At 48.0% G+C, this 21,582-nt stretch overlaps 1 protein-coding gene across 2 annotated transcripts in view; it reads left to right on the top strand.

The window, feature by feature from the left end:
- The window catches only part of PLXNA4 (plexin A4), a 451,572-nt gene that overhangs the window by 338,224 nt on the left and 91,766 nt on the right, over positions 1-21,582 (top strand). For both annotated transcript variants that reach the window (XM_024358047.3, XM_024358046.3), the window contains exons 6-9: positions 8,661-8,784; positions 9,526-9,679; positions 10,863-10,962; positions 13,417-13,531. In XM_024358047.3, the coding sequence (XP_024213815.3) occupies positions 8,661-8,784; positions 9,526-9,679; positions 10,863-10,962; positions 13,417-13,531 (493 nt within the window). The remainder of the gene's footprint in view (positions 1-8,660; positions 8,785-9,525; positions 9,680-10,862; positions 10,963-13,416; positions 13,532-21,582) is intronic.

The raw sequence follows: 21,582 nt of genomic DNA, 5'->3' as shown, positions 1-21,582 counted from the left end.
CACAGATCTTAAGTGTACAGCTTGAAAGCTTTGACAAAGACAAACACCCTTGTAATCCACATGTCTATCAAGATATAGAACACTTTCTTTATCCAGAGAGCTCTCTCCTTCTTCCCAGTGGGACTTTCTTCCCTAGTTCCTCAGGTTCAGGTCAAAGCCAGATATTGCCCCTCCTGATCTGCCCTCCCTTTCACTTATCTTAAGAGTAAACTGGACATCCATGGCTTGGAGAGACACATGAGGAAGTGGGCTCAGCAGGAGAGAAAGGAGAAGGCTGGGGGCTGGCAGTTCAGTGCAGGAGGTTGACGGCAGCCAGAGAGAGCCTATGGATGCTTGCTCTGAAGGGCATCCATTTTCTAGGAAGGGAGACAGGTGGCAAGAGTGGGAGGTTTAATTGCTTCCAGGGAGTGCTGTGTCCACCTCACAAATTTGTCCGTAGATCTCTCAGACCTGCCCTTTTCCCTTCATGCCCAGCGGTGTGCCAGGCTCAGTGATATGAAGGTGACTCTGTTAGGTCATCTCTGCCCTAAAGCTTTTGGGGAACCAGGCCTTGGATTCACGGTGGGAGTTTACTAGAATCAGTGCATTTGTTAGGCCCCCACCATGGGCAAGACCCTGTGCCAAGTGACTCGGTTGCTTGCTAAGTGGCCTCAGCAAGCCTAATCTTCACTCAGGAAGACCAGGACGGCAGGAAAACAGTTCCTTGAGGTGTCAAGAGAAGTCCATTTTCTCAGTCACTTTTGCCAACTTTCCCCATGCTTGGAGGGAGTGAGGTGGTGGTAGCATTGTGGAAGAGAAGGGCAGCAGATGGGTGTATGAGAGACAGAGACAGCAAGAGAGGAAGAAGGAAAAGGCAGAGAGAGGGGTTGAGAGTCAGCACATGTGACTGAGCAGTGCAAGGGCAGGGCCTCTGTAAACAGGTGGCTCATGTGGCTGAATGGGCTGTTTGTAGCAGCAAGGTCCCAGGTGGGTTGCACAAAACATGCTTAAGAAAGGCTCGTGTAATTTAAATCCTTTCTCCTGCTACTCTCAATTGTCATGAAGCACTCGCCTGCCAACCTGGTAGCACACAGGGTCACTCAGTTGCTCTCTTTTGCAGCCCCTGACCCTGGCCCACAGGCTTGCCCATCTCTGATGGCAATGACAGCTTCAGCAATGCTAAGTATTGAGGTGGTCCTGAGTTTTCAGCCTTTATTCCTTGTTCCTGAGCTGACTCATTCTGACTTGGGTGAAGGTAAAGGAAAGCGTACAAGCCCACCCTGCCTTCGCCCTATCACAGCTATCTCCTGTCCTGGGCCAGAAACATTTTCTCCAGTGACCAGGCTTGGCAGGTCCCCAGCCCCCTCTCCATCTTCCCCTCCCATGGCTTCGTGCCCAGGCAAAGAAGCCTGTCTCAGTCTCAGCAGGTAATGGGATCCTGCCCGGCAGACCCAGCCACATCGATTGGCCCAGACGTTACCTTTCTTAAGAAAAGTCATCAGCATCACTCCTGGGAGGCTCATGTAACCCAAGACATCACAGGGGAAGGATAAGATCAGCTTTCATAAAGTCTCCCTTTCACCCCCTCACGACCCTGCCTCTTCCCAGATTTCTTCTGTTGGAAGAATGCCCTCCTCCGGATAGGTTGGCAGGGGTTACTTTTCAAGAGTCACTCCTATTCTTTTCTATATGGTTTCTTCCAAGATGACAAGTGGAAAGACAAGAAAGACACTGCTTTTCAGAGCAGAAGAGATGAGTTACAACTTAGTTACATCTGAGGACCTGTCTAAGAACAGACCCAGTCTGGGTTTAGTTTCTTCAGCTCTAATTTCATAGCCATGCTATGAAAATTAAGGGAGGGGACCTGCATGAAGCCCCTTGCTGGGCCTACAATGCAGCAGGTCCTCATGCCTGAAGTGGCCCAAATGGCCTCGACTGTGGGAGCAGAGGCTGGAGTTGGATCCCAGTGCCTCCTCCTGGTCCCCCTCCCCTTCCATTCCTCTCCTCCCCAGGACTGGAGGGCTGTGGCTGGTGCTGGAGCCAGCCCACTGTTGGGAAGTCTTCCTCCCCTTGGAAGGCTTCAACCAGCCATGCCAATGTCCACTTAATGACACACAAGCTGATTGCAAAATGCAAGCCCTGCCTTGCTTCACTCAGGCACATCCCACAGCCTTGCTATCTCATTTTTTAAACCTATATTCAAGGGCTACTTAACACTAATCTGCTGGTCACTGATCTCTCCTAGGGCTGCTTGCACAAGGCCTACACAGTCATGAGGAATGGTTGGTGTCCACTTCCACCCAGCAAACTCTTTGCAGTCTGTGCAAGGAGGTTTTCCTTGACTCTTTGCCAAAAAGCTATCAGCCTCTGTTCCAAAGAAATGAGTCCCAGACTAGATCAGATACTAGTACATTGGAATTTTCCTCTCCAATGGCTTAGCAGAGACATAGTATGACTTAAGGAAATGGGCCTTTTCTTTTTTAACCCTGCCCCCTGCCAAGCCCCCAATACACATACACACACACACACACACACACACACACACACACACACAAAAACACATGCTTCATGACCAGAGAATGGTAAGTCAAAAATGTCATCTTCCCATATAAATTAGAAAAGCCCTGTGGTCTGCTCAAGCTCTCAATGTCCCTCCCAGTCTAATGACTTGGATACCTGTGGACAACCAGAGGAGCTGGCCTACCTCTGAGGCTTCACTCCAGACATACACACCCATATTCCAGCATTCACACACTTCATTCAATCATGCTGCACTGGGCCACATAGGATGGAGCAGCCCAGCCTGCACAGAGCAAAGTGCTCCCCTGCACCAAGCCTACTGGACTTGGTGACATTAATGGACATGAAGACACCAGGCTGTTGGATAAAGTATAGTGTAAAGTTGATGAGAATCAACTGGAGTCATTGTTGGAATGTGTCTCAGGTAATAGGCAGCATTCTCCTTGTTACCGACTGGATTAGAAAGAGAATGGATTCACCTGTGGCGATGACTTTGCTGTCTCCTCCTCCTTTTTCCCTTCTCCTGCCTTTCCCTCCCTCTCCCTCCCTCCACTCCTGCTCTGCTCCACACCTGTTCTTTCCTAACCTCTCCTCAACCTTAGTAGAAAATTAATAGGCCCTAATAGAGCTAGCCACTGATGAAGAAAAGAGAAAGACAAGCCCACTTCACTTTCTCTTTTGGCAGCTGCTACATGTAATTTGGTTTGGTTTGGGATCATCTGGAAAAAAACGAACATTTACAGGTCCTTTTTACCTCTCACCTAAGGTTTTGTTCAATAGATCGTTCATTCAAAGCATGGCTACCAAGGTCAGAATCCAGTCAGGGACCCAGGGCAGAACATGGCTTCTCAATGAAGGCTGCAAGCCCAGCATCTGAGCTGATTATGGTGGGACAGGTTGCCTTGGTTGCTATATAAGCCCAGAAAGGTTCTTGGGTCTCCACTCAACCCCTGAACCTGCTGGTTTCTGCTAAGTCCTATGCCCTCCTTCTGTAGGGGATGCATGGGTAAATCTGATTCAGCTGCTTCTTAGGTTAATTTTGGATCTTTAGAGATGGCAAAGGACCATGGGCCCAGTTGCCAGCAACTGATGGCAGAGGGATAATTACAGTAGAACCTTGGGCTTCCTATCTTGGGATTCATCCTAAGTATTACATGGCACAACCCAAATACTTCAACTTCCATGAGACCATGGTATCAGTCATTGGATCCTAGAATTGTAACATTGAAAGGACTCACCTGATCTACCCCTACATATAAGAAACCTCTTACACACCCACCTGCCTAGGAAGGATCCTGTACTAGCTACTCCACTTCCTCCAAGCCACACACATGTATCTATCCATTACTGTGGTCATTCTTAAGGAGGACAAGGATAATGAATTAGGAATTCTAGTCTCTTCCCTTGTCAGGGTCCCCAGATGTGATGACAATGACCAAAGCTTCCAATAATCGCCTAGTTGAGTAGGCATTCTAAATTATCTTAACTTTTCTATTAGGTCTGCTGGGGAAGGCCCTCATCCTTACCCCCTTTCTTTTTCAATCTTCTCAATTCTAAGCACAGATGGTGCACCTTAAGCATAGGTCATGGCAAATGTGAAATGTTAAGGATTGGGGATCATCTGCAGGGAGAAGTAAGGAGCAAGTTCTGATATCTAAGCCTGGTAAACACATGCTACAGAGCCCAGGGAGATGGATCAGCAACAGTCCCTCCAAGCTTGGCGGCTCACTCAGGCTGGACTCACAGATAGCCCTGTTTCCAAATTGAAATTTGTTTGCCTGGCCAGCGGCACCGGGAGTTAATATTTCTATCACTGTATTTGGGAATTAATTTCTAGAGGACTTAATCACCACCTCTCTCCCTCTCCCTCACCCCCTTCCTTCCTTCATTCCTCTCCCTTCTAATTTTCCACTTGGCTGGGAATTCTCCAGCAGTGAAAGTTCAGGCTTAGGGGAGGGCGGAGGTAGCTGCTTCATTAGAGAGGATAATCTCATTGGAACCACTGGCTTGAATAATAACCCCTTCCAGGGGCCCTAGGGCCTTTCTCCCCAAGGGCTTTTTGCACCTTTGATCTGAGGCTGGAGAAGATTAAATGCAGAGAAGTGGAATGAGGAAGAGAGGTCAGAAGAGGTTAGCAGGGAGGGACTCCAGCTCTGGGGGTCTGGTGTATCCTCTTGGGGTCGGCTTCCTGCTGGCCATCTGAAGGTTTGCATTTGGGGCGGGGGTGACACTGGCATGCAGAGAAGAATGTCAGAAAACTCCAAGTCACACAGCATATGCACTGTCTGAATCCGTTATCAGCTCCAGTTTTCCTACCTGGGAAATGGATGAAGCAGGGGATTCCTTCATGTCAAGGGGCCTGTACAGTGTAGCTGAGGGACATGCTTTAGGATTACCGGAGGCCTCTTGGAATGAAACATCTAAGCCACTACCCCTGCCTCTCAGGTCATGAATTGACATTTTGCTCTGGTTCCCAGCTCTAGTCTGGGCTGTTGGGAATTGCAGTCCTAGAAAAGCAGAAGACCATTCCCTTGACAGACCCCACAAGAAACCAGCAGGAATTCATGCCTCCCCTTCCATTATCCTATCACATTTAAGGTCAATTGTCTGTGCTTTTGGACATTTGTAGCCTCTACCCTCATGAGTCCTGGAGGATAGTAGAAATGTCAAAACATCCCTGGCTCTGACCTTACACTTGACTTTCCACTAAGATAGCTGAGTTCTCAATACCCTTTGACAACTAGTAAGAAAACAGAGCTATGATCCAGACCATTCTCTCACTCTTTTCTCCCTCCTGGCCTCTGGGTTGTCCTTCTCCTTTATTAAGAGGAAAACTGCTGCAGCCGTGCCTTTCTTTTGTCTTTGATTTGCCCCAAGGGCCAGTCATGGAGAAGATCTGTGGTTCTGGGCTGGGCATGGTGGCTCACGCCTGTAATCCCAGCACTCTAGGAGGCCGAGATGAGTGGATTGCTTTAGCTTAGGAGTTTGAGACTAGCCTGGGCAACATGGTGAAACCCCATCTCTACCAAAAAATACAAGTTAGTTGGGCATGGCGGTGTGTGCCTGTAGTCCCAGCTACTTGGGAGGCTGAGGTGGGAGGATGGCTTGAGCCCAGTAGGTGGAGGTTGCAGAGACCTGAGATTACGCTACTGCATTCCAGCCTGGGCTACAGAGCCAGACTCTGTCTCAAAAAATAAAAAATAAAAAACACTCATTCTAAAAATAAATTAAAAAATAAAATAAATCTGTGGTTCTGCATCAGCTACAGTTTGGAGAGGTCAAATGAGGATGTCAGAGAAAGGATAAGATGATAATACTAGCTAACATTTATGAGGGCTTACTATGAGCTATGTCCTGTCATTAATGCTTTACTCACATAATCTCATTTAATCCTCATAATAACCTTATTAGGTAGGTACTGTTTTGTCCCCAATGTATAGATGAGAAAGCTGAGGCACCAAGATGTTAAGTAATTTGCCCAAGATTATACAGTGATGTTTAAAATTGTAAATTACAGGTGGCTTCCCTATAAAACCTAAAATTGGGGGAAGATGATGAGTAGTTTCTTTGGGGCTTTCAGGAGCAGTGGCGAGATGCAACCACATGAACTTTGGAAGCAGCAAGCAATGCAGGTAGAACTTGTCCTGAGATCCCCCAAGCAAACACCTGTGTGCCATCTCTCCCTCCCTACCCCTGGAAGAGAGATAGAGTCCTGTCTTTTCTATCTGAATCTCTATTTGGTAACTCCAGGTGATGTTTGGCCTGGAAACAGCTCTGCTTTTCCCTCTCTTCATAATTTAATCAAAGACATTTTTCAGACCTACTGATTGCTCTTAGAAATAGGAACTTCAAAGTTGGGGAGTCAGTGAATAATTTAAGCCCGTACCAGCTCTCTGGGTCTGCTGTTAATGGGAGTAATAACACTATTAATAGCGATGTCAGTGCAGACACTCTGGAAAAGTCCATAACATTAGCTTAATGGCTGAAGGTAATGGAGTCCTCGCAGAGGAGCTGGCCTGGTAAATTAACTTCCAAGTCTTTTAGGCAGACACTCTTGTTGCCATCGGTCAGCTGGAGCAGCAAGGAAGTGCCACGGGGGTGACCACACTCATGCCTGATCCTTCACTCCTGGGAGGGGGTTTTCTAGAAGCACCCTGGAGAATTTATCTTCATCCAACAAGTTGCAATAACACTCAAAGTGCTTCCCAGTGCCAGGCAAAAATAGCGATTAGCCTAGACAGAAAGATTGAAGGGAAAATGTTTGAATTGCCCTAAGGACATGAAGGGGGCATCAGGATGGCGAGAAGAACCAGCTTAGTCTGCAGCAAGGAGTCTGCCCCTTACTCCTCAGTCTGGAAGCTTCAGGAGGTAGAGCTCCGTAGTGGAGCACAGGCTGCAGGGTGCGTCTTTGTCCCAACACATCCTGACAAGGTGGGGTTTGTCGCAGCATTGTTATGAGACTTAAACGCTAGACAATGTAAACTCCATATCATGTGCCTATTAATAAGCACTTGTAGCTCGCAGCCATGAATGTACTGTTCAGGGTTGTTTTTTACTTTCGCATTGCACATCCAATCTACTCTGAAGTCCTGTGTTCTGTCCCTGTGTCCCGCCATTTATCCCATCCTTAGAGGGACAGCTTCAGTCCATGGCCTTCATTGATTTCTCCTTCATTTGCTAGATTCTCCTCTCAGGCTCTCCACCCAGGCTGCCCCTCTTGCTGTGGCCAAAGGTTAGGAGGAGAAACCCCCATAGCTTTCCCTAAGCCTGAGTTACCCCAATAGCAGCTCAGGGTGTCCAGGTACCCCCTTCCCTCATCTCCTTGCCCCACACCACACCTGTCTGCTTCCTGAGACAGTCGTTCCCTCTCCAAGGCTCCCTCCCCAAGGCTCCCTCCCCATGTAGATTCCCTATCCCTGGCTGTTCTGTGTCCTAATAAACTCCTTGCCTGGGGCTCCCTCCTGCCTTGCAACAGCTCCTGACATCTTCCTTCCTCTGCAAAATCTTTTCTCTTTAATCAAAAGAGATCAGCAACTCTGGAGTGATTTCCCTGCTGTCTCATCTCCTCTTGTCTTGTCCTTCCTGAGGACCCTGCTTGCCCCCACCCCACAACAGAATCTGTAGTCCAGAGTTTCCAAATCATGACCACTTGGTGAAGCCCCATGTCCACAAAGTTCACCTGACTTGGATTAAATACTGCTTCCTGAAATTCAGATGCCTCCATGCAGTGACCTCAAGTGATGCCTGCATTCAGGAGAGTTCCATGTTTTTTACATGCATCTTTCACAAACCTTCATCAGCTAGGATTGCAAGATCCCAGGTCACACTGGACATGGTCCACTTGTGACACCATACACTTGGCACAGCACAGAGCACTGAAGAGTAACAGCAAACCTTAGAGCCAGGATTCTGATCCAGAGCAAGCTTTTAACTGCAGTTCTTAGCTCCTTTGATCCTTCCTTCCCTCTCTCCCACCTGCTTACATGAGGGGATTCTAAAATAAATCAAACATAGCTGCTTTTTTTGAAAAGCTCCTACTTGGTAGGAGAGGACTGCACTTAGCCCAATAATTGTCATATAATCTAAGAAATTCCAGACTTATTAAAGTAGGAGACTCCGAGGTGCTATGAGATCATAGGAGGAAGCTCTTCACTTTGCCTAGGGTGGGCAGGAGAGATTGCAGGTGCATCTTGACCCATGGCTGGAAGAAAAAGTAGGAACTGGACAGGTGGAGAAGTGAGGAGAGGGAAGTCCAGCAGAAGAACTGGCATGTTCAAAGCCAAGGAGGTATATTTTCTATATGAAGAAAACAAATCTCTGGTTGCCTAAGGAGGAGAAGAGAATGGCAAGGGCTAAGGATGTGCAGAGAGGGTGAATAGACAGAACTGTGCAACACCTTATGTGAGTTTGGAGAGGATGAGGGGAGTTAGGATGACTCTCAAGTTTCTGCCTTTTCAAGAGGTGATTGAAATTGCCATCTTTTCTAAATTTGGGAATGATGGAGGAGGACCAGGCTTGAGGAAGGACACAAAAAGGTTAGCTCTGGGCGCATTGAGTTTGGACACATCCTGGGAGCTGCTGGAAACACCTGACCTCAGCATCCGCCCCTCCCTGGACCAAGCGGCCATCTCCTGAGTAACTCGAGGGTATGTCCTTCCCAGTTGCACCCGGAAGGAGCGGTGTGAGCGGTCCAAGGAGCCCCGCAGGTTTGCCTCGGAGATGAAGCAGTGTGTCCGGCTGACGGTCCATCCCAACAATATCTCCGTCTCTCAGTACAACGTGCTGGTAAGGGTCGTGGGGGTAGGGGTGGGGTCCAGGGATGCAAGGAAAACTCTCCCCTCACTAAAAAGTGCCTTAGCCCAAGGCCCCTCTGGAGGACTGGGCCAAGCCCGGCCAGCAGAAGCAGCTCGAGAGAAGGGTGCAGGATATCAAAGAATTAAGTGTCTATGGGGGAATGCAAGAAGGAGACAGGGACAGGACTGTTGGGGAAGAGGCTCTATTCATAAAGAGTAGAAAGACAGGGAGCACCATCACCAAAAATGATCAAAGGGTGACAAAGAATGACAAAGGGTGTTGGGAATGATATCTTCAACTATAAAATGGGAAAGATGCATGTACAGAGAGAGAAAAGGGCACAGGTGACTTCCAAGTTCTAGCACTGAGCACTTGGTGGTTGGTGTTTCTACTTTTCCAAAATTGGGCCTAATGGAAGAGGTGCTTCATCAGCTATGCCTCAGTCCTGATCAAAATGGCACCACGCAAATCCCTTAAGCATTCTTGTTTCCTGGGGCCAAATCCATTTCCACCCTAATGAGGTTTCTTTTGTCTCTGTCTCTTTGCATCTCACCACGGCCTCTGTGCCACTCTCCTAATAACCTGAGTCTCTTCTCCATGTTAATATTGCCTCTTGCTTGTCTTTGCTTTCCCTGTGATCTCTCTCACTCTCCCACTTTCTTTTTTTATTCCATACCTGTCCTTTTCCCATTTCACCCTCCTCCTTCTCTCCCCCTGCCTGGCTGTTCACAGCTGGTCCTGGAGACGTACAATGTCCCGGAGCTGTCAGCTGGCGTCAACTGCACCTTTGAGGACCTGTCAGAGATGGATGGGCTGGTGGTGGGCAATCAGATCCAGTGCTACTCCCCTGCAGCCAAGGAGGTGCCCCGGATCATCACAGAGAATGGTGAGCATCCCGGAGGCACAGCTGAGTGGCACTTCTTCCTCCTGGCTAGATAAGGAGAACTCAGGACAGATGTGGGGGGATCGAAACAACCTGCAGGCAGGAGAGGGTCAGAGGAAGGGGCATGGGTTTGGTGGGTGTGTTATGGGAAGAGGGGGATGGAATCTCCCTCCATTGCCCTTGGCATTGACTGTTACAGCCCTTCTGTCTCAGCCCCAGGTTAGCCCCCAAGAGTCACCCTCATCCTGGGCAAGGAACAGCTGCAGAGAGGGTGGGGAGGGGAAGGTCAGGACAGCAGCAGAACATGTGATTAAGTTCAGCCTGCACCACTGGCTTGGCGGGTCAGTGGAGGAGGCCACTGAGCAGGAGCAGGGATGCTCACATGGCCGATCTCTGACCCTGGACCACTGCCTCCCCAACTCTGCCCTACCGGGTCTCCCCAGAGCTGCCTGTTGTTGGGGGCAAGCTGCCCTGGGAAAGACAGGAGTGGGCAGAGGCTCCCTGCTGGTGAGGGACAGGCCCAGCCTGGGCAGATTGATTCCATGTTGTCCCTCCCATTTGGGCTTGTCACATTTGTTCAGAGCTGATTGATTAATGAGGCTCTCAGGGAAGGCAAAGAACAAGGCTTGAAGTGGGGGCCTAGGGTCAGGGCTGTGAATTAAACATGGGCTGCAGCTCCTCCCTGGCACCAGATGAGGATTCCAGGGTCTCCCGCCCCGGTGGAGCCCTGAGCCCCCCAGAGGAAGTGGTGTCAGAACAGGGGCTCTCTTTACAGAGACAGGGAATGAGCTCATGCATACACAGACATACATGCAAAACTTCTTGCGCAGTTTGTGGCAGCATTCCTAGAAGTCTACATACGTGTTTCTCCTGGTTATGAATCAATTTTGTGAGTCTGGGCAGGACATCATGCATGCGAATGCACATTTGAATCCCTGGCAGTGTGCATCTGTGTGTGTACACATGGAAGAGTGGAAGTGATACGGTGGGCAGGGAGAATAGAGAAGAACTGCCCTCTGCAGCTGCTCTCAGGGTTGTCCTGGGACTGGGTCTGCTGAGTCAGAGCCCTGTTAAGCCACCAGCACCCTGGGGGGCAGGCTCCCTTTTCCAGCAGGTGTCACTGGTCAGGGAATCCCTGGCTTGGGGCCTCAGCATTCTCTGACCCCTCAGCCATCTCTCCTTGTAGGGGACCACCATGTCGTACAGCTTCAGCTCAAATCAAAAGAGACCGGCATGACCTTCGCCAGCACCAGCTTTGTCTTCTACAATTGCAGCGTCCACAATTCGTAAGTGGCCCCAGCCTTACCCACTTCCTGTTCCTGGGGTCAAGGTTCATCCAAAGATCAGAAAACCCCATCACTATTCCCAGGGAGTCACCATTTAGAAGCCCCAGAGGAGGCCTCCTTCACTCCCTCTCCTCTGGTACCCACAGGGTTAATGGAAAGAGACTAGAAGAGCAGAAAATGAGAACTTATGGAGTGGGGCTCTCCACATCCCTAGCGCATACATCTTCCCTGACATCAATCCTTCTAACTCAATTCCATCTCCACCATCTGTTGTGGGGTGGTGCATCCCACATGAAGAACAGAGAGCAAGCTCTATGGGCAGAGAAGGGAACTGAGGAGGGAGAGAAGCCCCAATGTGTGTCCAGGATTGGGGCAAGTGGTCTAACCACTCAATTGCATGCTCAGCTCCCCACAGGCTGCCCAGGCTGAGTGCAGACAGGCTGGTAAGGGCCAGAGGGAGGCAGAAAGCTGTGGGGTGGGCGGACTCTGGCTTAGGGGTCAGGAAGCCTGACTGCAACTCGAGCTTTGTTTGACTTAAGTATCCAACTTCCAATGGCAGGTGGGGAGGGCAGAGGCTCTGGCTCTGTAGCCGGACCAGCTGAGAAGCTCAACCCTTCTGTGCCCCAATGTCCTCTATCAACAGGGAAATCATAGTGCTCCTTCCAAGGGCGTCACACAAATATTTACCAACTGACGTGGCAGGAGCACTGTCCCATCTGAGCAGTCATTGGCTGGCACCCTGTGCTGGCTGCTAGCCCTGAATACCAGCTCTGCCTACCCTGCAGGACAGCCACAAGGGGTAAAAGGGCCATGCTAAGGAGAAGCATTTACAGCCATGTCTGGCCCAGTGTTTAGGCACCACATGTGTTCTTGCTATTATTATATTATCTTTTCTTTATCAAATGATGGGGTTGGACCAGGTTGTGAATGGGCCAGCCTTTTTTTCTTCTCACCATAGAAATCTTAAACTGAAAGTAGATGTGGATGCCCAATATACAGAATAGATGGAAGCAGGAGCTCCTCTGATTAAAGGTTGGGGGGCCTGGAACCCCTCTCCACAGGAGCCCCACAAAACTACACATTCTCCAAAGGAACTCCATGGGATCCCCAGAGTTCCACAGAGCAAACCGTGGGACCTGACCTCAAAAAACCCTGCTTGCTTTAACATACTCCTGTTTTGCCCTCCATGCATGATAGGTAGCTGACATGACCAGAGATCTAGGCTGGTGGAATTTTAGGGTCTATTGATCTGCTTATGGCAGCTGTGAGTCTAGAGCTTAGCTCTCTTTGGGGCCCCAAGTAAGAAGGCATCCAGCCCTCCCAGCCAAAAATGAGTTGCTCTAGCCCTGGGACTCTCCTCTTGCCTCTTGCGGCAAAGCTGTCCCTGTCTTTACCACTCGGTGGCCTAATCCCTCCCTCCACTTTGCCCTGTGGGGAAGCAGAGTAAATAGGTGAAATCATGTGTGAAGCTTTCATTAAGCCCATAAAATGATTTTAAGCATCTCCCATGTGCAAGGGAATGTGTTGCTCATTAGACACAGTGGAGTCAAAAATCAATGCAACACAAAGACTCAATCCTTACCCTCCAGGAGTTGATGGCCTACAGACTAGTAGAGGAGCTGGACAGGTAATGGTGAGATATGACACAAGATGGCCAGGACTGTCCGAGAGATGTCAGCCAAGAGATTCACGGGAGAAGGGCCCAGGGTGACCAGCTCTTCCTTGGTCAAGCAGGTAGTCAGGTGGAGGACAGAAGAAATGGTGCTCTGGAGGGAGGAATGGCTTGTGGGGAGAGTGTGGCCTATTCGTGGCCAAAGCAACAAACCTACGTTGGGGGCAGTGGTCATCTACACCGTGAAGGGCATAGCCTGTATGGAGAGGCATTTGAGTTTTTGGAAAAAGGAACCATGTTGGGCTTTTAAGGAATCAGGAGCTTTTATAAAATTGTCTTGGTTTCCTGGGGTAAAGGGGAAAGGTGGGGTTGCCAACCATGGAGGAGCCATCATAGTGAGACAGCAGCCTCAGTCACTTCATCCTGAGGCAAGGTGCAGGTGGCTTCTCAGCAGCAGAGACCCGGAGTCAATTTGCATACAAACCTAATCTTTTGTTTGCCCCAACTCTTAGGTCTGTCTACACAAGCCCTCTGCTCCAGACCTTATCATTCCCTCTTTTGAAAAGGAGGATGTTATCCCATGGAGATGGAGGAGAGCTAAATTGGCTTTGGGGGAACGGGGTTGTCAGCTACATATGGGAAAGGGAGGAAACCAGAGACCATTAGCTTCCTGAGGTCTTGGGGAGTAAAGGGATAGATGTGCACAAGATCTGCCCTTCCTGCACATTCAACGGTGGTTTCTCTTAATACTAAAAATGTTTTGCTAGACCCTAGAGACTCAAGCCCTCTGCTTTGGGCTCATCCAGGTTCTTAGATTTGTGCCGCCCTTCCTCTGTGCCCAGGTGCCTGTCCTGCGTGGAGAGTCCATACCGCTGCCACTGGTGTAAATACCGGCATGTCTGCACCCATGACCCCAAGACTTGCTCCTTCCAGGAAGGCCGAGTGAAGCTGCCCGAGGTAGGTCCCTGGCAGCCAGAGTGGTGAGTGTCTCTTGTTGTGAGCGTGGGACACAGAAGAGAGGCATTCCCTTAAGAGGAGAAACCAAAGGAAAACTGTGCAGGACCACCCCCTTCCTCCTGGCTCTTAAGGGTCCACTTTATAAAAACAGGAAATATGCCAAGCTCTGTGCTGGGACTGTGGGTTCTGGATCAGCCCCGGAGGTTCTGTTACAGACAAAGGTGTATTCCAGGTCACTCCAACCAGAAGGATCCTTCACACACCAGGTGGGTCCCAGAAAGATTCCAAAGAGATGGGTGTGTTGGTGTGTTGTAGAAATAATTGTAAGTACACAGCAGGACTGTGTCCAGACTCCTCAGCTGTTCCTCAGGGCACTGTTGACAGAGGAGAAGTGAGACCCCCAAAGAGGGCAAGCTGAGTAAAAGGGAGAGAGATGAGAATGAAAGAATGGTCATCTTGTGAGCTAGAGTGGTGGTTTTCAAAGTGTGGTTCCAAGACTAGCAGAGTCTGCATCAGCTGAGAACTTGCTAGAAATACGAAGTCTTCTGTTCCACCCTAGGCCAACTGAATGAGAAGCTCCGGGGGCAGGGTGCAGCAACTTGGGCTTAAACAGGCCCTCCCAGTGGCTCTGATGCTCGGTCCAGGTTGAAGAATCGCTGAGATACTGTTTGGCTCTAAGGCTAAAATGTGACCTTTCTATTCCCTCTGAATTTTTATTCTTCTTGAACACTCATCCTCACTGTACCAAAAATACTTTCTGCCTATGCTGTTACCTGTCTTGGAATGTCAGAGTGTGGGCAAGGACTTCTGGGATAACAGGTATACCTCTGGAAAAGTCTGTTGTTCAAACATGACAGTGTTTCTTGCACTCTCTCAGCCAATATTGGACTCAGCAGGCTCCAGCACCTTTACCTGCAACCCCTAGTCTTGGATGTATCTTTCAGACCCCTTTACACACCACACAGGTGTCATGACCATGTGGCCAGCCCCACAGCTGTGAGAGAAGGGACCTGTCCAGGTGCAGGAAGCATAGGGGATTTGGTGGGGGGAGGGGGGGCAGGAGGGGCATTGAGAGAACACACAGGCCCATCAAGTGCCCTCCCCATCCCAGACTCATACCCCACTAAGAATCCTACCTTTGGCCAAACCCTCATGGCAGGAGAGAAGCTGTTTATTATCTGAGGCTGAAAGGGAAGGTCAATGTACACCCCACACTAACACCTGCTGCATGGGGGCTCCCGTAGCACGGTGGGTAGTGACTGCACTGTGCTTAGCCATCAGAAAATCCCGGCCCAAATCCCATTTTGCCCGAATCCTGATGGCTGAGCAGGAGTTCTACAGGTGGACAGTAAGCAGGGTGATTGATTTTAGAAGTAAAAGCAAGGAGTGGAGATGTTGTCTGGGGAGAGGTTGATCCTGATTGAGTAACAGACAAGGGGAGCAAACAAGAAGGAAAGAGTAGAAATTTGAAAACCTTCATTAAGATAATGAAATGACTTGGGGCCTTTGGAAGCCTCCACATAGCTCAAATGTTTTGATTGCATTTTATTCTTGGACCTCTTTGCTAGATAAAACCTTTGCTAGATACACTAGTCTGGAAAGCTGGAGAGAGGCTGAAAACCTTTGTCTCAGCTCCCATGAAGTTTCTTGCAAGTTTCAGACAGAAAAAAGAAGAGATTATGGAAGCCTCAGACACAAGACCAACTCCCTCTCTGTGGGAATCTGTTCATGCCTGGAAATAGCTACTATGGATTCACAGTCAGGAAAAGAGACCCTGGCTGAGATTGTCCCTTTATAGGGAAAGGGAGGAGAGTGGTTGCATCTTGGATTTTATGTAAGAGTGTGAATCTCATACTTATGTGTCAGTTCTCTACTTTAACAAAGACAACATGGATATAAAGGTAATAAGAATGAGGTGAGTCAGACAGCAAGGGCATGTCCTTGATAAAAGGCTGCACAGTCTCATCAGCCTGGCCAGGCCTGTCTCAGGGTGTGGTTTCAGGAGCAGAAGGACTGGTTGACCCACCAAGGCTGGGGACAGGGATGTGGGAAGAATCCTTTTCTTGTTCTGGTCTGAAACCTGCAAATAACTTGATGGGAGTTGAGACAAAGTGGTCCTCAGCTTCTCTCCAGCTTTCCAGACTGCCATATCTGGCAGAGGTTCTATGTGCGGAGAGGCCCAAGAGTAAACTGAAAGCAAAAACAATTGAGCTAGCTGGTGGATTTTGAAGGCCTCTAATCATTTAATTACCTTGCAAGAAGCTTTTGCATTTCTGCTTTTTCTTTCTTGTTTGCTCTTCTTGTACCAAATTTCTTTCTTTTAAGTATAGAAGAGGAGCCTCCTTCTGTTGCTCAGAAAGAGGGAAAAAGAGCCAGAAGGGAATAAAATAAGGCCAGGCGTGGTAGTACTAGCACTTTGGCAGGCCAAGGTGGGAGGATCACTTGAGTCCAGGAGTTCAAGACCAGTCAGGACAACATAGTAAACTCTCCCCAATAGAAAAATATTTTTATTTTTCTACAAAAAATAAAAATAAATAAATAAGTAAGTAAGTAAGTAAGCTGGGCATGGCGATGCATGTCTGTAGTCCCAGCTACTTGAGAGGCTGAGATGGGAGGATTGCTTGAGCCTGGGAGATTGAGGCTGCAGTGAGCCATGAGCAAGCCACTACACTCTAGCCTGGGCAACAGAGCAAGATCCTGTCTCAAAAAAAAAAAAAAAAAAAGAAAAAGGGGGAAAAAAAGAATAAAATAAGAGCCCACCATGTGTCCCAGGGCAATGCAGAGATCCCTTTAGAAGAATGATGGCTTCAAGCACCCAGACTCCAAGCCAGGTGGGACACCCCTCTATACCTGACACAAGCAGAGACTGCTGGGGATTCACAGCATCTCAGAGGATGGGATGCCAGGGCCCCGGAGAAAGGAATTAGTCTGGAGGAAATGGCCAAGAGAAGGATATGGAGCTGTATGTACTAAGCTCTTGCTGCCATACTGAAATCCTCTCCATTTCCCAGGAGCCATAGTATGGTGAGCCTGGCAGACCATGGCAGAGAGGGGCTCCAGGGTAGTTTGGAATCGCCCATGCCTCCCTTATCACATGGAATACATTTTGGCTCCTCTTTACCTTGGATGTTTATTTATTCTAAGAAAAGGAAGCTCTAATGGGGAGCTTCTGGTCCAGGTTTGGAGGTTGCATTCTACCCAGCTCAATCCCAGGGCCATTTTGAATGTGAGCATAGAGGTGAACCAGAGTTGGCCACCTGGTGATGGTTGTTGTAGCATCTTCCTAGTGAATGTGGCAAAGAGGAAACAAGTAAAGAAGTATGTGTGGACTACTGACTGACTCCAGCCATTTGGGGTCAGTGAAAGGAGGTCATTGTCCTCAGAACTCAAAAGACAGTTCCTGACTGCTAGTGTAAATATGAGGATATTTTTATGTTGTTGTTTTGTTTTGCTTGCTATATTTTTACATTCTATATGTACTTATTTTAGCAATATACAGTCATGGGCTGCTTATTGTTGGGGATGCACTCTGAGAAATGTGTCATTAGGCAATTTTGTCATTGTGCGAACATCATAGGGTGTACTTATGCAGACCTATGTGCTGTAGCTTACTGCACACCTAGGCTATATGGCATAGCCTATTGCCCCTAGGCTACACACCTGTACAGCAGGTAACTGTACTGAATACTGCAGCCAATTATAACACAATGGGAAGTATTTGGGTATCTAAACACATCTGAACATAGAAAAAGCATGGTAAAAACACAATATTATAATCTTATGAGACTTCTGCTCTCTATATATAGTTTGTCATTGACTGAAACATCCCTATGTGGAACATTACTGTATATTTTTCTGGGAAGATATAGTAGCAGGAGTAGGGGGTAAAAAAAAAACTACCCAATTAAAAGGTGATTTTGTGGAAGCCCCCAGACACCTATGTCCTGTCACCACTCTAGGGGAAGAGCTTACTCACAGCACGATAATCTGAAGTTTTGTTATGATTTAACTCTTCATTCTTCATTACCCTAAGCATTTCAACCATACTCAAGGCATTGTGAGAGGTTTAAAGGTGAAGAAGATCTATGGAGATCTGTGTTTACAGATCTGTAAAATGAGGCCTTTGGTCTACATCATCTCTAAAGTTCTGTCATTGTAAGTAGAAAGAAGCTGGAAAGCCCCCAAGATAAATCCATGCCCAAAAAGTGGTCAGGGGGGCTGGCGATTATAGAGTGAGTGTCAAGTCAAGGCTTAGGTCGACCATCTTTACCTAACAGGGTGACCCATACCCTCAGGGCCTGCAGTTCCACTGAACATCCAGCCCAAGGCCCACTCTCTTGGAATGAAGGTATACCCAGGCCCTGGTGACTCTTCTGCAAATCTCTGGGGTTTTCATTTCCTTTTACCCTTTGAGTGAGGGGATGCAGACAGTGTCCTTTTGTTAGCTAACAGTGAGGCTGACAGGTGGCTTTTCATCTATCCGGCACCATCTTGCATCTCAGGAATGCTTTCATCTGTGCGTCTTCCATTTCAACAGTAGCTTTGTTGACTATCAGGGATATTGAATTACCTTTTTTTTTCCTGAACAAAGAATGCGTTCAGGTGAAGTTATTGGACTGGAACAGAGAACTGGTCAATCATTGTTGTTATTATATTAATGGCAAGTATTCTACCATAATTACAATTATTAGAAATAGAATGCCCAATAACATATGTTGTTTATAGTAACTATATTCCAGTTACAAGGAATGATTTTGTTTCAACTAATGATGGCATTATGATAACAGCCCTGGGCTTCAGATCAGCTACCAGAGCCTTGGGTAGCCATTAACAAAGCCATGCCCACCCCTCTACTGAGCAGGAGCAGCCACTGGTCCCCAGGTGGTTTTGGAATCCATCCCCAGCTCCTCCACAGGCCAACCTGTACCTCCCATCAGGCATACACACTTAAAGATGATGCTTGAGAAACAAAGGTGAACTTCCTTGCAAAAGCAAATCCATTGGCAAGAATTTGTCCTTGATGGACTATTTTGCTGTTTTTTCTCATCTAAACTGAAAAGCAAAGTGAGCTGCTGCTGAAGCTGTATTCTCTGGGCACCAGACTAGAGAGGCTTTGCAAGGAGGGCAAAGCACATCTGGCCCCCAGGTGTGCAGGCTCACCAAGGAGGCTCTCAGGAACGCCTCTTCTCTTGAAGTTCAACCAGCCTGCCTACTCCAGAGAATAGTTGTAAGATCAGAGGAGGCAAAATGAATTCTATTTGATTTGCAAAGCTGTGTTTGAAAGCTTCTCCCAACATCCCCTAATACCCCAACACCCCTGAAAAGAAATTCAGAGCCAGGATGAAATCCGGTATCAAAAGGATCAAGTCCTCTCCAGGACTGAAGAGTCGGCAAGGCCGAGAAAGTCCTAGCTCATGGGCTGCTGCTTGCCCCAGGTGCTGAAATAAGCCCCAAGCCCTGAGACAGGAGCAGACCAAGGGCATTGACCCACTGACTGGACTCTGGAGGGAAATCACCAACCTACTTTGTCAGCAATTCTGCTTCCCTTCTTGCAGGGAAGGCATTCCTGGGATCCAACCAAGGGAAAAAAACCACCCCTGCCATGCCTTTCACCCTCCTGTGAAAAAAAAAAAAAAAAAAAAAAAAGCAAATCCAGCTACAGAACACGCTCCCCACCCATGCACCACCCCCACTCCAGGTATTCAATTACTGGGTTGCCATTCCTCCAGACAACTGCACTTTCCATCAATCTTGCCTGCCCCTCCCCACTTCAGGTTATGGGTATTTCCTTTTTATATTATTACTTTGCTCTCTCTATAAACCAGCCTGTCATAGATCACACTAATGGCATTATAAACTTGGGGAACAGCAAGAAAATATATGATGCGTTACATTTTTGTATTGGGCACTGTGGTTCTGAGAAGGTGAGTATAAATTTGGGGGGTTGGTTGGGGTTAGGGCTGGCTTGTCTTTGGGACTGATGAAGGCTGAGGTGACTTGGACAGAGGAGAGCTGACCTGCAAATCATTTATTCCTTAGCTGCCCCCCAGGTCCCTGTTCTTCCCTAGCGCTCTGTTTTCCCCAATCTTGCTGTAACAATAGGAGAATTAAAGCCCTCATTTTGTAAACACACTAGGGGCTATAAATTCAAGGGCCTATCCCCCCAGTCTGTAGGCAGCACCAGCCCTGAAGGCAGCCTTTTCTCTCCCAGCTAGGCTGCATTCTTTATGTCCTTGTTCAATTATTTAAATATGCAATGAAGCCTCTGTATAAAGCAGTCACTAACGTGCTGGACATGGTGGATAGAAAGTCATCATTCTCGCTTTTATACTTTGGCTTTGTGTTCCTGCCCTCTGCAATTAGCAGTGTGATTTGTATTTTGTGTGCATTTCAGTGGAGACCAAAATGTGCATGGGGCTCGCTGGAGTCACCTCCTGAATGCCAGGCCTTTAAAGGTGTGCTTGTGCCTCCAGCTGCTGCCACTTCTCACCCCCCTGCATTCTTAGAACTGCAGAATGTAGCCAAAGGCAAAACAGCCTCGGAGGGAGTTGGGTTCTTTTGGCATGCATGTGTCTCCAAAGAATCTTATTAAATACCGGTGTTTTCCATCCTCCAAAAGCTGGCCCTTTCAAATCATAGTTCAGAGATACGGCTTCCCTCAAAAGAGAAGGGCAGTATGTTTTTGAGGAGTTTTGGGTGGAAGCTGGATAATCATCTGTGGATAACGGTCAGTACGGTGATTGGGTGAAAATACTGTGCTCATCATTGCCATGGGCAGAGTGACGTAAACGGTGTCCTTAGTGTCTTTATCTAGAACATAGGAGTGATCTTATATGTGTGTGTGCATGTGTGTGTGTGTGTGTCTGAAACAATATAGCACATGGAAAATATGTGGAAGGGGATGGAGGTAGTGGAATGGACACTGAATTGAATGCTTGTACCAAGTTAACCATGTTAATTAGAATCGCAGCAGTATCCCATGCTGCCTATCAGAGCCAGTTGCTCAACTGGACAACCATACCAGGTTGCAACATACCAATTATTAAAATATTAAAACATGTCCCTGCTGATAGGTGAAGAGCCACCCCTTGGAGGCCCACCTCCCCCATGCCTTCAGTATTCATTCACTGGTTTACTGAATGCCACATTTTGAGCTAGTTTTGCAGGTATTATTATCCCCATTTTAGAGGTGGGAAAACTGAGCTTCAAAAAGATCATACAATTATATATTCCAGATTATCAGCTGGGTTATTAATAGAACTGGGACTAAAAGGAAAACAAACCGTTCTTCTCTATACTTAACACAACAGCAAATGCGTGGGGCTTTTTTCTACACCAAGCAATTCTCCAATCCTCGGCAGAAACCACTTGGGTAGCCTAGAACTCAATTCATTTCTGACACTACCTGCCCAGAGTGAGCATTGGATCTCACAAGTTAAAGGGCTGAGTCCCACAAGACTGTCTCCACTTCAGATGCCAATTGCAAATCTGAGGTTGTCACCTGCAGTTCTGACCCACCAGTTATAAGTCAGGGGCTCCCACAATCCCCTCCTCAGATTGGATAATTTGTTATAACAGGTCACAAAACTTGGGGAAACATTTACTTACATTTACTAGTTTCTTTAAAAGGGTGTTGCAAAGGATACAGATAAACAGCCGGATGCAGCAGTGCCTACAGCAAGGTATGGGAAGGGGCACAGAACTTCCTTGTCCTCTCTGGACACCACCCTGTCAGCATCGCCACCTGTTCACCACCAGGGAAGCTCTCCCAACCCCTTCACTTAGGGTGTTGATGGAGGCTGATTTACATAGGCATGATTGATTAAACCATTGCCCACTGATGGTTGAACTCAATCACCAGCCCCTCTCCCTTCCCCAGAGGAGAGGGCTGAAGTGCCATCCTCTAATTACATGTGTGGATCCTCTGGCAACATACCCCCATCCTCCAGGAGTCACCTCATGAACATAAACTCAGGTATAGTGGAAAAGGGCTTACTGTGAATAACAAAAGATGTTCCTTTTCCCCCAATCATTCAGAAAACTCCAAAGGT

The sequence above is a fragment of the Pan troglodytes genome, chromosome 6 (genome assembly GCF_028858775.2).
Source record: "Pan troglodytes isolate AG18354 chromosome 6, NHGRI_mPanTro3-v2.0_pri, whole genome shotgun sequence".
Lineage (NCBI taxonomy): Eukaryota > Metazoa > Chordata > Mammalia > Primates > Hominidae > Pan > Pan troglodytes.
The sequence above is the reverse complement of the archived record's forward strand: the minus strand, read 5'-3'. Positions and strand labels throughout refer to the sequence as shown.